At 41.4% G+C, this 16,783-nt stretch overlaps 1 protein-coding gene across 2 annotated transcripts in view; it reads right to left on the bottom strand.

Moving 5' to 3' along the window:
* Positions 1 to 15,611, bottom strand: part of CUNH5orf63 (chromosome unknown C5orf63 homolog) — a 19,711-nt gene extending 4,100 nt beyond the window's left edge. For both annotated transcript variants that reach the window (XM_032425448.1, XM_032425449.1), the window contains exons 1-2: positions 15,565 to 15,611; positions 1,568 to 1,688 (exon numbers count right to left, since the gene is read on the bottom strand). In XM_032425448.1, the coding sequence (XP_032281339.1) occupies positions 1,568 to 1,681 (114 nt within the window). In that variant the 5' untranslated portion in view covers positions 1,682 to 1,688; positions 15,565 to 15,611. The remainder of the gene's footprint in view (positions 1 to 1,567; positions 1,689 to 15,564) is intronic.
* Positions 15,612 to 16,783: the final 1,172 nt, after the last annotated feature.

Raw genomic sequence — 16,783 nt, 5'->3', positions numbered from 1 at the left:
TTTAAGCTAGGAAGATTAGTGTGGCTTTTTTTTTTTTTTTTTTTTTTGCAGAGGTCTTCAGCTAACTGGCTGTCGTTCAAACTGAAAAATAATGCAGAATAGTTAGGCTGAGTGAGTACCACTAACCTTAAGGGATTATTTTATTTTTGTGGCTAATTCTCATATGCATTTCTCATATGTAGACACAGATGATGAATTCTTTTTATTCCATAATTTCCAACAATGCAATATATATTTATGGATATGAAAAGCAGTTTAACTATTCTCAAGAAGAAATTCAATTTTAAAAAACTATTTTAAACTTTGTTATTAGACACCCATCAGATATTTTCAGATTGCTAAAATGCCTGCAATCTGAAAAACATATTAAACAAGACAACTTTTTTTGCTTGAATTGGGAGTATTATTCACTAAGGTTAAGTCTATTACCCTGTGCTTTATTTCTTTTTTTGATTATATATCACACAAAGTAATGTTAAGTAGCAAAAGGAAATCAGTGATATTTATATTATAAATTTCAGGGGGGAAAAGCTCTTAAAAATTTTAAACAGCTATGGCTTAAAACTCGTGTTAGGGATAAGAAAACAAGGACAGTTGTACTTGTCAATCCTTGTTATTTGTGGCTTTCATATTTGCAAATTTGCCAGTCACTAAAATCTATTTGTAACCCCAAAATCAGTATCTGTGGCACTTTTGTGGTCATCTACGGACATTCGAGGACATGCACAGAGCAGTGAAAAATCCGAGTCACCCTAAGTGCACATTCCCAGCAGAGGTCAAATAAGACAATGATCCGCCTTATTGTTTCAGGTCTCGCACTGTCAACAAGTGTCCTTTTCATGATCTACTGGGTGCCATGCTTTTTGCATTTTTGTGACTTTTGTTGACTTTGCTATTTAGAATGGTCCCCAAGCAGAGTGCTGAAGTGTTGTGTAGTGTAAGGAGGCTGTGATATGCCTCATGGAGAAAATACTGTGTTAGATAAACTTTGTTCAGGCATGAGATATGGCACTGTTGGCCATGAATTCGATGTTAATGAATCTACAATATATATTAAATAAAGTGTCTTTAAACAGAAACATATGCCAAACAAGGCTACATATTGATCAGCTGACAAAAATGTTGTGACCAGCAGCTCACTGGAATCTAACCCTATACCTCCCCTGGGAGCACTGTTTTAATATTCACTAATTCAGTGTTTGTGGTGACTTTATGGAACATTCCCATCACAAGAATTAACTATATTTCTAAGTGATGTATTTATAAACACCATCTCTCTTCTGATAGTTCTTCCTTCCAATGCAGGGATCGGGAGACCATTAAATATATTAGTTTACTCACTGAAACGTGTGAGCCAACGAGGCACGTGGCTAGAAACCAGAGTTAGTACCATTGTAACTGCAACTGAAAAGTGGAGGGACAGGTCTGAGGACAGTTTATTCCATTGCTTTCCTTTCAACGTTCCCCCCTGCCCCGCCGCCACCCTTCTTAAACGTACAACTTTCTTCATCCAACAATTTAACACCTTTTGTTTTTGAAGTAGTAATTTTATTTTTTCACTCTGTACCTTTGTAAATAAGGTCAGCACAGGCAGAACGGTCTTAGAGGCGGAGAGATTTCTCATGAGGAGTTGAAGGGAGTATTTGGCAAGTTGCACGCTATTTCCTTGAAACCAGGGCATCTTAATTCTGCCAAAAGAAAAACAGACCAGTAAACTTATGTGCCCTAGATTTTGCTGTTTATAATATGAACAGTAAGCTGCAAGCCTGAGATGGAATTTGAAGACTTGAGAACTACTTCTTGGACTCCAGGAGTGTCAGAGAGGCCCAGATGTTTGGCAAGTCTCCATAATGCCTCAACATTCACTGTATTCCAAACAAAACAGAATTTAGAATGGGAAAATATCCATATTTATGGATGAGCTGTGTGCCTAATCACTTGGTTTCTGCAAGCAAACTGCATGGGTTTGTTAATTTGAATACAAAGTTAAGTTTCACCTGCAGATTGTGCCAGCATCCTGATGATTCCCTAAAATGGGGGGTGGGGGGGTTTCCTGAGATGGTTCTTATTTGCAGAGATAGCTTATCTTATTGGCAAGCATTCAACAACACACAGCCACCTTCATGGTAAAGGAACAGTAAGTAAGGAGCACAAGTCCCCAGCTGAAGGTTAAGGCTGTCACTTAAGAGATCCATGCCCCACTCTGCTGCAAAAGATGGGGAAACACAGAGCTGTGCTAAGAGGAACTATAGGGGAGAATTAGGTCGAGTTGACTTGTCAAAAGCAAAAATCTACTCAACTTCTTCAGTATTTTAAAAGGAGACTGCCATCATTTTAAAAACCATACACAAATGTACTACTGTTACTACTGGACATACTCCAAGATGAACAGCTTGGTAATAGCAGCACGTCAAACACTAGGCTTTGAAGCTCCCTCATCTTGCTGCTTTGCTCGATATAAGACAGCCTACTTATTCCTACTTATTCTACTGAGCCTCCAGCTTTGTCCTTAAAACTACAGATATGATAATTTCATTTTTAAAACACATATGCACCGTTGACTTTATCATTTATCAATATTCTCAAAATGAATTCATTCTTGGGATCTTCATTTCTTAACTTTGCTGTACTTTCTCTCTCCAACTTCATCTCACTTTCCCCTCCCTTATCTTGGCAAGCTGCAGCCATAAAGATTCCCTTTCTGTTCCTTGAATACCTAAAGATAATTTCTTTATCAGGATCTCTGCACTTGCTGTCCTTCCACATGAAAAGCTGCTAAGTAGCTTCTCCTCATTTGGCCTGGGTCATGCCTTAGTGACTACCTTACCAAGGTTGGCCAGCCCACCACGCTCCAGGATCCTTTAGGCCTTGCTACAGTTTTCTTTTATCTTTTACTGCTAAAATGATTTCTTTACCTCTATCCCCCTCTACTACAATGTGACTTCTATAGAGGCAGGTACTTGTTTGCCCCAGTGTCCCTGAGCATCTATAATTAAGTTGGCCCATAGCAGGTATCCAGATATTCGAATATTTAAAGTATTGGAGTGAACCTTTCTCCACCTTTTTAGTCTCACCTCTAACCCTGATCACTCATTGTGCACAGTGGTCACTAACTGAGCAGAGCTCATGTCATGGCTAAAGGTTAGTATTCTTCAGGGTGCCCACAAGACTGTGGGCCAGGGCCCTACAGCTGGTCCCAACCCCTTCACTACCAGCTCTGATCTCTGCCTGTTCTGCTCCACAGAGCATGACTGTATTAATTATGTGCTAATCTCTAGTTCTGACTAGGCTTCTTAGGGTAAGATTAGCCTTAAACTCATTTCAAACAGAATGATATGATTTTAGAGAAAAATACCAACCCCTGTCAAACTAGTGTAAAGACCACAGGACAAAAAGACTGGATTCTGATCTGTGAAAACAATAATCTTTCCTTCACTCTTAAACTCATAGAACTTCCACTTCTCCCTGGATCTCCCTGCTAACTAAATGATCTCGATAACGCATAAAAAGGGAATGTGATGAGCACTTTGCAAGGATCTGCTACCCACCATTATTCCAAGATGGAAAGTGGATCTAAACAATTTCACAGTATGCTGTGCTACTCTCAACTAAGTGTTAAGCTCTGGTATACACATTTTCCATAAATTGAGCCGAATCAGCAACTCCAATAGGTGAATGTGGTTGGAGACAACAGCTTCTAAGCATGGCTTTGTCTACCCAGGATATAAATGAGGGGGGGAGGTAGAATATTAGCCATTTTTACACTAGGTAAAAATTTCTGCATCCTTGGTTTTGGGAAAGCCCTATAACCACAGTGGCACATCTTCCTAGGGAATAGAATTAAAGGAGCTGTACTATATGGGAGAAAGAAAACAAAAAAATTAGTTTCGTTAAAGACAGAAAGATAGTTCTCGGAAATGAGAAGGATTGGGCCATTTATGGCAGTGACCTAAGACAACCACCAGGATAGTGAACCGCAGCTACATGCTTTTGGTGGAGGGATTTAAGGTTTATTGATGTCTGGCTGGTAAGGAAAGGAGAACTTACTGCTTTTACCTAGCTAAGTTGAGACTGGGGTGTTAAGGCTTTAAAAAAAAAAAAATTCACATTCACAAAGGAAATCTGCTTCAGTATTTCCAACATGACAAAACACAGCATGTGGTCTTGGTTGCACCCAAGACAAATAAAACCTGTCATAGTAAACAGAGTTGCTATTCATTCCAGATTTGCTGGAATATTTGTTCATCTAACCCAGAGAGCTGAGTCTTCAGTGATGCTGCAACCATTCTGTTTAAAATTAGTTCTCTTTCCACTGTTAGTCTCCACTTCTACCTTTTCCCATGTATTTAATCACTTAAACATGGCACATTTGTTTATGGAGAAATGCATTAGCATTATGCAGTTTTACTACCTGCATATTTTCCAAATGTCCTAAGGCACATGCATTTTACCAATTGTTAAATGAACTTCTTTCTTAGAAGCATTGTATTAGAATATTATATTAGAGTATGATATTTAAAAAGCTCCCTATACCTCTTCTAGGCAGAAATAAGATCTGAAGGCTAAAATCCTGAACACTGGAGTCCACTTAGTTCTAGAAATAAATGAAAATAATACACTCCCACTGCAACTGTATCATACTCTTCTTGGAATATTTTATTAACTCTGTAAACCCTAACACTATTGCTGTCAATGTCACACTCACTGAATCGTGCCTTCTTGAAGTAAAATCTTAATAACAGGCTACTCTGTCAATGTGACATTTTCATTAGTTCTATTATTTTTTGAGCAGTATCTCAGCATTATAAAAAAAAAAATACTCTGAAAGGTGGTTTCCGCCTGTTAGCTCATGACTTGGGAGAGGACACCACCTTTTTGATTATGTCATTGAATTTAGTCATGAAACTTGTGTCCTTACTACGCACAGACACAATTTTATCCTTTGTATTTTGTTACATGTCTCTGTGATATGAGCAAAAAGAGCTGTGTTCATAATATCAAAGAAGCACAATTGGGTCACCTTTGTCACAGAAAAAAAAAAAAAGAAAAAGTAAAAGGCATAAGACTGGATTTAGAATGTGCCTAAAACAAATTCCACAGCCTAACAATAAAGATGGTGACTCCTGCTGTTTCAAGTCCACTGCTGCTCAGAGGCGTGGATCAGCCTGGCAGAGAAAGGGAATGCTGGCTTTTCAACAAACTGAGGCTGACTCCAGTGGTCTTTATGGCAGAATCAAATACAACATGGGGGAGGACTGATTGGACCCATTCAGCCCTCCTTGAAGCAAGATACGGAAGATAACTTAACTTTATAGCATTTTCCCTGTGAGGCACTCAAGGGCATACCATTAAAGCAACTGATTACAGTACAGAAAGAAGCCAGGGTCGTTTGAGCCTTTATTAAGGATTATTCATTTCTTGCATGAGGAGCTGCCCAGACTAGGGCTGCATATCACTTATGTAGGGCCCCTGGATTCTTCAAACACTGTGTGTGTCTGATTAGAAGGGAAACAACATTGTTCTCGCTTGAGCAGAGAAACTGACCTTCACTGACCAGAATTTTTATTCATACAAAGAATCCTTTGGCACGCAGAATCTCCAAGCTCACATGATCCCTCATCAGCAAGCTGCAGTGTTAGTTCATGTGCAAAATGAAAAAGTCTGTATAAGCCCAGGTACTGCCTTGGTTATTAACAGGTAACGTTGGAGCTTCTTCACAAGAGTATAATGTAAATTTAATGCTGAGCTGACATTAACCAAACACTATTACAGTAGCTCTTGCTGAACGTGTGTTCCATGAGGAGGCTCAGGGCTTCTGTTTAGTCATTTGTGCCATGTGAGATGTTAAGCCCTCATTTCACATTCATTACCATCTAAGTTAATGTTCCTTTTTTTACCCAAGTGACTAGAAACACTCGTGTGTGCACGCATGCGCGCGCACACACACACACACACACACACACACACACCACACGTCTACTGGGAACAAAAGCCCATCATTTTAGATTACTGAAAGTTTATGTAATGAGATGAGGTTGCTCTTAGCAGACTTGTCTGGGTCACTGGGCTCGACTTAATGCAGGGAAACAGGGACACATGCTGCCTCCCCGGTGCCCCTCTGTGTCCAAACCTCCACCTCTCCCAAACAAGTGGGAGCCTAGCCTGGGATTTGGGTGACAAGGAGAAGCAGCATAAAGGGACATCACCAAAGCTGAAAATGAAGCAGATACTATAAGGTGTCAACTCCAAAGAGCTAAGCAGGGCAAGAATGAGGCTACAGAATAGAAATGGGGAGTGGGACCCTCACTCACTGGCATGGGTGGGATCGTGGGTGCTTTTCCAGCTCCGCAGCCTCAGCAGCCAGAGGACCAGGCCAGGGGAACTGCCTGAGAGGTGGAGCCAGCTGAGACGAGATGTTGCAACAAAGATCCAAGCTGACCACCCACCTGTAGGCCCACTTGTACATGGTGTCATGCTCAGCTTCATTCTTTTCTTCTTTATTTAAATTGAGGTATAATTAACATAACATTTTAATTAGTTTCAGGTGTACAAACATAATTATTCGATATTTATATATATTGTGAGACAATCACCACAGCTTCATTCTGACCTTGGAGCTGGACTGCTGATTTGATCCCACATAACACATGAAACCATGAGTAGCCCTACATCATGCCCGAGACCTGGGGAGCAAGAAGCAGCTTCTCATACCACACATCCACCTCACTCCCTGTAGCTTCTATTTCCAGATTTCAGTGCCAACGGGCTCACCATACAGGGGGCCAGAGAAGGCAGTAGAAAATCAGTCCCAGAAAGGAATGACTGGTCACATGAGTGCCTAGGAACAAACCCCATTTTCTTTCCCTTCAAATTATTACCATGACAGTGGGATTTCCCAGTATCTGGATGTCTCTATTCCACTGTCTATACTCAATGGTGCTACATTAATTTGCATTCAACACTGTTCTGTTAAGTTCTTTAATTGTTTGAAGGGTGGGCCTTGCCAATACACTAAGATTATAATTTCACTGAAGTTATTCAAATCTACCACTTAATATGTGTGTTCTGTCTCTGTATCCCACCTCCTTCAAATTCTCAGTAAAATTAAGCCATTTTTTTTTCTTCATCCTCTTTGGTGTTTAGCCCATTTTTTTCCCTCCAAATAAAACTCTCACATGGAGAAGTCACCTCCACATACTAGATGCAAGCAACAGGAATAATAGAGGGATATACTTCAGTGGATTCAGGAGAAGGGAGTTAAATTCTTAACTGAAACAATATAAATACTGGAGGGATTGCAACCAGGACATCCAATGGGCACCTTTAAATGCTGTAAGAGAAAGGAAGAGAAGAATACTGTGGGCTGAGATCAGAGGTGGTTTCACAAGAGTAGGATCCCAAATCATCTAGGATTTGGGTATGTCCAAAAAAGGGGAAACATTCCAAAGCTGGCGTGAGACACAAAGGTGTTGAAGTAGGAGTGCCGTGGTCTGTCTGATGGGAGGCACTGAAGGGTTTTGAACAAGAGAGTGTTGTGATAAACGCGATGTTTTGGAAGACTGATCTAGCAGCAGCATGCAGGATGGACGTCAGAGGAAAGGAGAATGGAACGTGGGAAAGAATTAGAGGTCATTTAGAACAGCCTAGGTGTGGGAGGAGAGTCATCCATTTATTCCACAATTATCTGATGTTTTCCATGTGTTAGGGGCTCTTATAGGTGTGGGGTGCAGTGGTGACCAGGAAAGCAAGGTACCTGCCCTCCTGGGGTCCATATTCCAGTGACATTAAGTCAAACAATATCAGAGAGTGACAAGTAGAGGAGAGGGAGTAAGACAAGGTGGTGTGATGGTGACTGAGGCAGGTCCTTGAAATAAGTACTCTGAGCAGGTGTCAGGTTTGCTGAGACTAAAGGCTGAGAAGGTACAAAAATCTGAGGTAAGAACATTTTGGAGAGAGGAATAGTAAATGCAAAGGCTTTAAGGTGAGGATAACCTGAACTTGCTGGAAGAAACAAATAGGATCATGTGGCTGGAGCACAGTAAACAAGGGGAACAGTGGCAGGTGACAGGGCTCAGCAATCGTCTGTGGGGTCACATCACCTAAGTCTTCACAGGCCATGTTGAGGTTTTAATGACAATTAGATTTAGAAGAAGGAAGTGATATGATCTCATATATATTCTAAAAGATTACTTTAGCTGCTGTGTAAAGAATGGATTGCGGGTGTGGGGGGCAGGGAGCCCATAAGGGGGCCACTGCAGTAGTCAAGGTAAGAAAGGATGGTGCTGTGGACAAGGACAGAAACGGGGCCAACAGAACTTGGCCATGAATTGGATATGAGGAATTGAAGATGCAGTGAAGACAATTCCAGTTTTGGCCTTGAGCCTCTGGTGGGTGGCAGTGCCATTTACTAAAATGAGGACAACTGAAGCAGGAATAGATTGAAGAGTGTGAGGGACCAGTTAGGAACAAGTTGGAGCTCATGGACAGAGTGGCATATACAGGTTTGGTATTTAGGAGAGGAGCTAGGGCTGAAGATAACAATTTGAGACTCCATCAGTTTAGGGACTGTATTTACAGCTATGAAACCAGATGAGATAATGTAAATAATACAGAAAAAGAAAAGGGCCCAGGACAGATCTCTGACGCAATCCAACATTTAGAACTCATGTAGAGAGGAGCCAGCAAAGGGGGCAGAAGGAAAGGATGGTGAGGTACAATGGAAACGAGGAAGGTGTGTCATCACAGAAGCCAAGGGGAGAAAATGCTTCCAGAATGGGAACGGGGGTGGTCGAAGAATCTACCACAAATCAGATGGGATGGGTCTGAGGTTGCTTGAAAACAATGAAATCTTCTAACTGAGGCCTACCCCTAAAGTGAACTACCTGTCTGGTTCTTACCTAAAATAACATCTTAACTAAAAGTGGTTATTTCTAGTGAGGATGGAGGCAGTGGGTTGGAGAAGAGTGAAGGCAAAAGTTGACTGGGTATCTTCAAAAGAGATAATAAATGTAAAAATCTCTGTATCAGTTACAAAGCAGAATAGAGAAATCAGCCTTAACTTTATTACTAAAATAATGCTAAAAGTAAGGTATTGTTATTAATAATTATGATGATAAGGAGCACCAGAGTGGCTCAGTCATTTGAATGTCCAACTCTTGATTTCGGCTCAGGTCATGATCTCAGGGTCATGGGATCGAGTCCTGCATCAGGCTCTCTGCTCAGCGGGGAGTCTGCTTGAGATTCTCTCTCTCAAATAAATAAGTAAATCTTTAAAAAAATAATGATAATGATGATTCTGTTGACTGAAATGTGCTTTTACTGGCCTCAAAAGTAAGATTTAAATCTCTACTATAGCAGTCTCAGAAATAGGGAATTGCAAAACTGAAAAATATTTCAAACAGAAGTAGCTGAAAATTTCAGACTATGGGTATTACTTAGATAAGAATTTCTAAGACAGGATATCGCTGATTAAAGAAGCAGCATATTTATCTTCTACTCAAGATGTCACTAAGTCCAGTTGAGACTGGATATCTAGACCTGCTAATACCTTGGCACCCAGTATTGGCTTAGCTTCCTCAGGCTTCAGAAAATTACAGAACAGGACACTGAAATCTAGTTTTCGAGTCGAGGTTTCCCTTTGATAGGTTTTGGACAAAGGCCACTTTCCTTCCAGTTGCCCTTCCCAATACCTGCCATTATATTTTCAAAGATTAAAAAATTCATCTATTTTACCAGTTGAGGACATCAACCCATGTATATCAAACAAGCTGCCTAGGTAATGGTAAAGTTGGATTTTATTGATTGTCTTTCAAGACAACTGGTTCCAAAATAATTCTGAATAACTTGTGTAGAGAGGTCAAAATAAATGTAATGTAAATGTAAATAAACACAGCTCCCACTAAGTCATCAGCCAGGGGAATTAAGCACCAGTGGGATAATTCCTCATTTAGAGTTTCAGAGTCACTCTTCAAAGAGTTTCAGTTGGAATTCAGCATGTTTGAATTCCTGGGTGCATTTTTGGGTGAGGATTTTATAAATATAAACCCCAAAGACAGGCAACTGCCACTGGTTAATTCTACAATGCTGGGCAGTTCCTCATCTGCTTAAGCTTCAGTTTCATCAACTGGACAACAGAAATGCTAGCCCTTGTCCTGTTCTCTCATTTTGCAGAGACAGGGAGAAACTGTGCCCACAGGCTTTGATGTCAAATGTCCTGCTTATCGGAGAAGGGGCATCACACACTGAAGAAATGTCATGGCAATAACCCAGGGCTTCAAAAGGCCCCAAAGAATCTGAAGTAATTTGTAACTGTAGGAACCTAAAATGCTAAACCATTTAAAGAGGACCAAAGTTCACGCAGAGATCCAGGCAGAGGTGTAAAGGTGCTTGTTCACTGCACACTTGCTTCTCCAGCTCCTCAGTCATAACTGGAAGCCCTGGCATCTGAAAAGACCCAGTAGAGGAGGTGACATCAGCGTTGCCAGGCACTCATCTTGCAACTGTTTGAACATCTGAGATGGAAAAGCGCCTCCAAAGGGGAAGAATGATGTCTTTTTCTCTTACTGTTTGACACATTTAAAAAAAATAATTTTTAATGACAGACCCTCATCATCCCTGCATTCTTCTTCCACATCCAGAAGCACCCCTGTGTTTGCCTCCCAAGCTGACAAATGTCAAGTGGAAGGGGAGAGGAATCTTTAGTGTAAACAAGAGTTTGTTTTAGAATCTTTGGACCTTAGCAGTCACACTTTCCAGATCATTGCTTTAGAAGAGTCTGCTCAGTAATGGGGTTGGTACACATGAAAATGTCAGGGGAGGATTTCCAGAAAAACATTCAGCTGAGAGAAGGAAAATGAAGATGCTAATCGGAAACAGTAGTGTACTCCTACTATACATTCCCTCTAGCACCCCGGGCGTCCAAAGGGGATTCTGGACAACTTCCTGTTAACACAGTAGGACTAGCACACACTGCACCCCTCCTCTCATCCCAAAGACACTGACTCAGCATCTGGCCTGGAGCCAGACAGGCATATTCTGAATTCAGAGTGTGCAACAATTTTCAGTACAATTAGGACATAATGGCTGCAAAGCTGTTCCTGAGAGCCAAGAAAACCTGAATAATGTGGTTGGGTTATATCATACATGAGGGCTTAATAGAGTTTAAAAACCAATTTGAAAATTCCTTCATTCCATAAAGATGGCATTAAGATGAGGGCAAAATCATTCTAGTTCAAGGGATGGGAACAAAGTGCATAAGGACTTATGCTGACTCCTTTCCACATTATCCTTCTTAACCAAAATGACCCATCCCCTTTGAAGATATCTCTGATACTTAATGCTGACCCAGAAAGAAGGCAATTTCATTAAAACATCTTAGTTTTATTGTACCCAGCTAGTAATGCCAGTTTCCTTGCTATTTACAAAGCACACAATCCCATTTCCAAAAACAACTATTTGCAATTCAAAATCCGTCCACCCAGGCAAGGTCTTCCATTCATCACTAATACCCCACCATTTCCAATTCATCTTGCCAAAGAGACGAATTTATCTTCATGACCACACAACACCTGAAAGATGGTTCATTCATTTTTAGCCATTTTGTAGCAAATGACTCTGGAAACTTTGAGTTACTGAATTTGAGCATTTTCTTGGACTTGTGATACCAACAATACCTAGGCCTGCTCAATCTGAATGTCGGGAACATGTTCTCTTGAGCCGTGCACCGACAACCCTCAGTGATGTCAGATTCTACAATCCTCTGGATCCCATTCTGTTACTTAACATCTTTCATGGGGTATCTTAATATTTTGGAACTGGAGGTGACTTCAAAGATCCCCTTGCTTTATGGATAAACTAATGTTTACCTGAAACCTTTCATATTGCATTTTTCGGTTCATCTTTCTGCATTTTCTCCTTGAACAATGGCTTATTTTATATACATAATGAGACCAACACAGAATTTTCAGAACTAGAAAGGATCTCCATGTTCAACCTCCTTTCTTCCAAAAAAAAAAATCTCAGAAAGCTTTAAAACACAAATCCTCATAGTATACCAAACAACTGATAACACATTGTTTAAGGCTTAATTTAAGGATGGAGAGTGAGGAAAGCCTCTGCTTCAGACAGCAGAATTCTTTTATTTTAAGAAAGAGGTTCTGGTTTCTAAATTTAAGAAGATACAGATTAATTTCATTTTTGAACCTGGAGAAATAGGGCTGAACTTAGATCTCTTTTTTTTTTTTTCCACTCTTACGTCCTAGGCTGCCCCAGCTGACTGAATTTCTATTAAATAACACTATCCTTTCTCTTGGCTGACTGGAAGAACTACGTGTTTTAAAAAGTAAAGAGTTAAAAAAAAAAAAAAAATCAAATAACTCAATCTCACGTCCTTCCTCCTGACTAAACTAGAAGCCATTTCCCCACGATTTCATTATTAATACGAAAAAGTCCAGGAACAAAGAGAGGAAGTTCATTTGTTTCCAGAAGTAACATTCTGGTTTCTGCTGCAGTCCCCCCGGCAACAGAAGGAAGCAGTGTATCCCACAGGCCTGCCCCATTACAACACAAAAAGCTGTCAACTTTGAACTCCTTGGGAAGTTTTAGCAAAGTAGAAAAGATGATAGTGGCTTTCTTTCAATACTATTTGGGCAACCTAGCCTTAAAAGAGGGACCAGACATAGATTGTCTATCCTTAAGGAAGGACCAAATGAAGATATTAGTGACCTAAGTAAACTCGTAATTTGGTATACCTTCAAAAGGACAGTCTTCAAATATTTGCTCAACAAGTCTTCGGGTGAGGAGTTGAGCATGGCAGGCCTGGATGGAGGGGGACAGGGCTCGTGGAGGCTTTCAGCTTGCTTATTCCATTAAACACAACCAAGGCCCTATAGCTAATCAGGTCATATCTCCTTGGAAGGCAGTTTGGTAACTGCCTATAGATTCTCAAATGTGCACTTCTCTACTCCAAGCTGTTGATCAAGGCATTAGTAACCGCAGTATTTAAAACTGCATCTAGGAAGCTCTTGAAAGGTTATTGTTTTATATAATCCTTTTCTCTACCTGTTGCATTCCCAATGATGTTATAGATCCAATCGCCCTTCAGGGACACAGTCTTTTCATTTCTATAACATGCACTGTGCCAGGTATTAGAAATATAAGAGTGATTAAGATCCTTTCCCTGCCCTTCAGGACCTCACACCTTGGGCAGAAGAAAAATTGACAAACAATACAATGCTGCAGTGGTGAAGACTATAGCAGTAAAATGGTTGTTACCAGATACTAATGGTGAAACGCTCTGAAATCGTGGGAGATGGATATCTTCTTAAAATAGAAGGTATTTTGAATTTTGCCTCTATCTCTAGAAACCTTATCTTTGGTAAGGATTAGAATAAAAAAGAGTGATGTTTCCATGCCTCCAGGTTCCTGTAACTGTAACTGGAATGTTAGGGATGTGGGATAATGATCTATGAGAAACTTAGCCCAAACATTTAATTTTGCATATTCTTTCTCAAATGATTTTGTCCCTGAACTTGCTATGTGATACTACTAGGGGAAGGATGAAGGAAGCCTGCCTAGTCTGTGCTACCTGTCTGGATCCCTGGATCCAGATGGTTTCTCCCCTTCAAAATAATTGCAAACAAGATTAAAACTGCATGCAGGAACTATCCCAGCTGGCTTCTGGCTTCCTCTGATGTACACTCCTTGAATAAAGCAGTGGCAAAATTAGATTTAAAATAAGGAACATAAAAAACCTTAGTACTTGTACCATATTACCTCAAGGTCCTGCTACGTGTGAAACCCCAAACCCAGCATTAGAGTAACTGAATGCATCAACCAGCTAGAGTATGCACATGTTATGAAATACAAAAACTTAAAAAAAATAACTTATTTTGAAGGTATATCTCCACATTGCCTCCAGGTACTTAAGAGTACAACAGAGCCAGGCATCTGGAATAAAATAGAAATACAGTCCAATAAATTCCCAAGTTGTAAAATCCTCATTTCTATTACCTCACCTGCCATCAATCCATTTAAATAAAACCACATAGCCACATTTTCCTCTAGTGAAGGAGACAAAAAATATTGATTCTTCCTCAGCAGGCAGCCATGACTGACCACAGCAAGTATGACGAAAGAACATTTGGGGAGTCTGCCTGTCTAAAGCACCAGCCCCACCAATCTTAATTTTTCACAACCGGAACTTTCTGGTTCCATGCAATTCTTCAGCAGAACGGGACCCAGGTTATTAGGCTATGACATTTCACACAGAACCATGACAGTTCTGCCTTACCCTGATGTTACCATGATCACTCAATTATTTCCAGGGGAGACCTTTTTTTCCCAAGTGTTCCAAATCTCAGTGTATACAGCTCCAAATATTGGTAGAGAGTTTCATATGCATTTTCATAAGCTATTCTTCATATAATTACTAAATGAGGAGACTGTGACCTGTAATAGCTACCTCAACTTGTACAGTGCCATGCACACTGAGACATGGTTCCAGTGGCTGCTTCACCAAGGCAATGTGTAGTTACAGAAGCCCTGCTTATGCTGGGAAATGTGCTAGAAAGTGTTGGGGGTATAACAGGTCCTAGACACTATTCCTATCCTGGAGGAGCTTATAGCTTGGGGTCAAGCTGGGCCATACTGTGTGTGTTTTTTGTAATATATATATATATATATATATATATATATATATAGTGTGTGTGTGTATATATATATATATATACGGTGTATATATAAAAAAATATATATTTAAAGTGCCCTGCAATATGAAGTACTATATGAAATAACATTAAGAAACAAGAACAAAGATCATCCTGGCAAAAACCTTGTTAAAACAGCATTAGAAACAGGCACTTGCCTATTCCCGTTAGTAATTTCGCCGGGACTTCTTTACCTCTGGACTTATTAAAATATTGTATGAGCTGGTATTTATCAGGGGTGACCGACAAGGCTAAGTATTTGTTGAGAACTGTAGCGTCCCTGATTTATTGTCACACTGTTCACCATCCAGGGGACTGCTTTTGCCAGGAAAGCAGAGAGGCGGTCCAGAAAGCCCCGGGACTCCCAACGTTTCCTACAGCACGTTTCCAACCTTTTCACCCCCAATTAAAGGTCAACATGGTTGCTCAAAAATATTTATTTAAAAAGGCAGTCATCTCAGCGGGCTGCCAATTGAGATTATATTGCCACTTCACAGAATTCAATTAAACCCGGGACGGGGCAGGAAGAAGCGTGAAACTGAGATGTTCTCTGCTTCCTCTTAAAAAACTGCCTTTTCCCGCTCGTTATTCTGTTCACTTCCCAGAGCGCCATTGCTCTCGCCGCACGCACACGCGCGCGCACACAAACACACACGTGCAGACACACAAATGCCTAGAATCTCCCCCCGGAGGTTCATGGATTTAGGGCTCCCGGTTTAATTAAATTCCCTCTAACGACAATCGAAATTGGCAGCGTGTGGTCCAGCGAAGGGTTCGCGTGCCCCGCCTCCCGCCCGCGCGCCGGCTCCGGGCGGCGACCAGGGCTCCCACCCGCCGCCACCAGGCCACCCGCACCCACCTGAGCCGCCCGCCGCCTACGTCGCCGCTTCCGCCCGGAGCCCGGCACTTCCGCCCGAGCCGGCCCGGCGCCCGCCCAGTACGTCGCACTTCCGCCCCGGCCCGCCGCCCCTTGGGGTGCCTCCCGGGATCTCACCGCCTGGGCTGTTTCTTGGGAAAAGACAGACGCAAAAACCAAGGCCAAATGTTTAAAAGAAAAAAAGAAAAAAAGAAAAGGGACTGGCCCGTTTGGGGACCACTTAATAAGGAGCCAAGTTTGAAAATGTGCAGTTCAGGCTCTTCTAACTCATCGCTTTCATTCACTCATTCATTCAATGTTGACTGCCTTGTTCCCCATAACCTAGCTCAGCCGGGACCCAGGGAACAAGGCAGTCAACATTGAATGAATGAGTGAAACTGGCAGCTGTGTACCGTCCCCAAAGTGGCAGTCACACATCAGGAAGTTATCCTTTAAGTAGGCCGTGCGTTGAGTGAGCTAAGTGCATTGAAAGGGAAGGAATGTGAACCCATGAAAAGATGGAAGTGATCTACTTGAAGAGGTAGCTTCTGGGTTGGGATGTGAAGCGCCAGGTCGGACAGGGACAGAGCTCTCTAGGCCTGCAGAAGAGAGACTGGAGGGAGCCCGGCACCAGCAATGCACAGAAGACGAACTAGTATGGCTGAGGCATAGAGGGAGTGGGGAGAGAGGTGAAAACAGGCTGCATAGGGTAGGCAGGAGCCAGGCAGGTTTTGTGCTAAGAACAGCTGGAGGAATTTTTGTGGTACTCTGTTTTTGTTTGTATGTGGGAAGGGGGTTGAACTGACTGCCTTTCCATATGGAAAGGATCACTCATCTTTGGGAAGGAGATGAAAGGGGTTGGGGTAGGTGAGAGCAGAATGCCAGCTGGGAAGGCAGGAGGCCTCTAAGTAGTCCAGAGCTGAGGTGTGGGGGCTTGAATGGTGGTACTCTGAATAGAAAATGATACCTAATAAGAAGAGCAATGCTCAAAGCTAACATGGGTTGCTCACATCAGCTTTATACTCATTAGCTTGCTTAATCTTGAGAACCATCCTTTTAATCATTATTGGTACCATTTTGCAGATGAAAAAATAATAACTTGCCCTAATCTCAGAGCTAGAAAATGGCAGAGATGGGACCCCCATCTCATCCCATCTGATACCAGTATCTAAGAGCTTACTGCTATATATACTCAATATGTATTTAGTGATTTTATTTTATT

Source organism: Phoca vitulina, unplaced genomic scaffold (assembly GCF_004348235.1).
Source record: "Phoca vitulina isolate PV1807 unplaced genomic scaffold, GSC_HSeal_1.0 scaffold32, whole genome shotgun sequence".
Lineage (NCBI taxonomy): Eukaryota > Metazoa > Chordata > Mammalia > Carnivora > Phocidae > Phoca > Phoca vitulina.
Note: the sequence above shows the minus strand (reverse complement) of the source record. Positions and strands in the feature narration are given on the sequence as shown.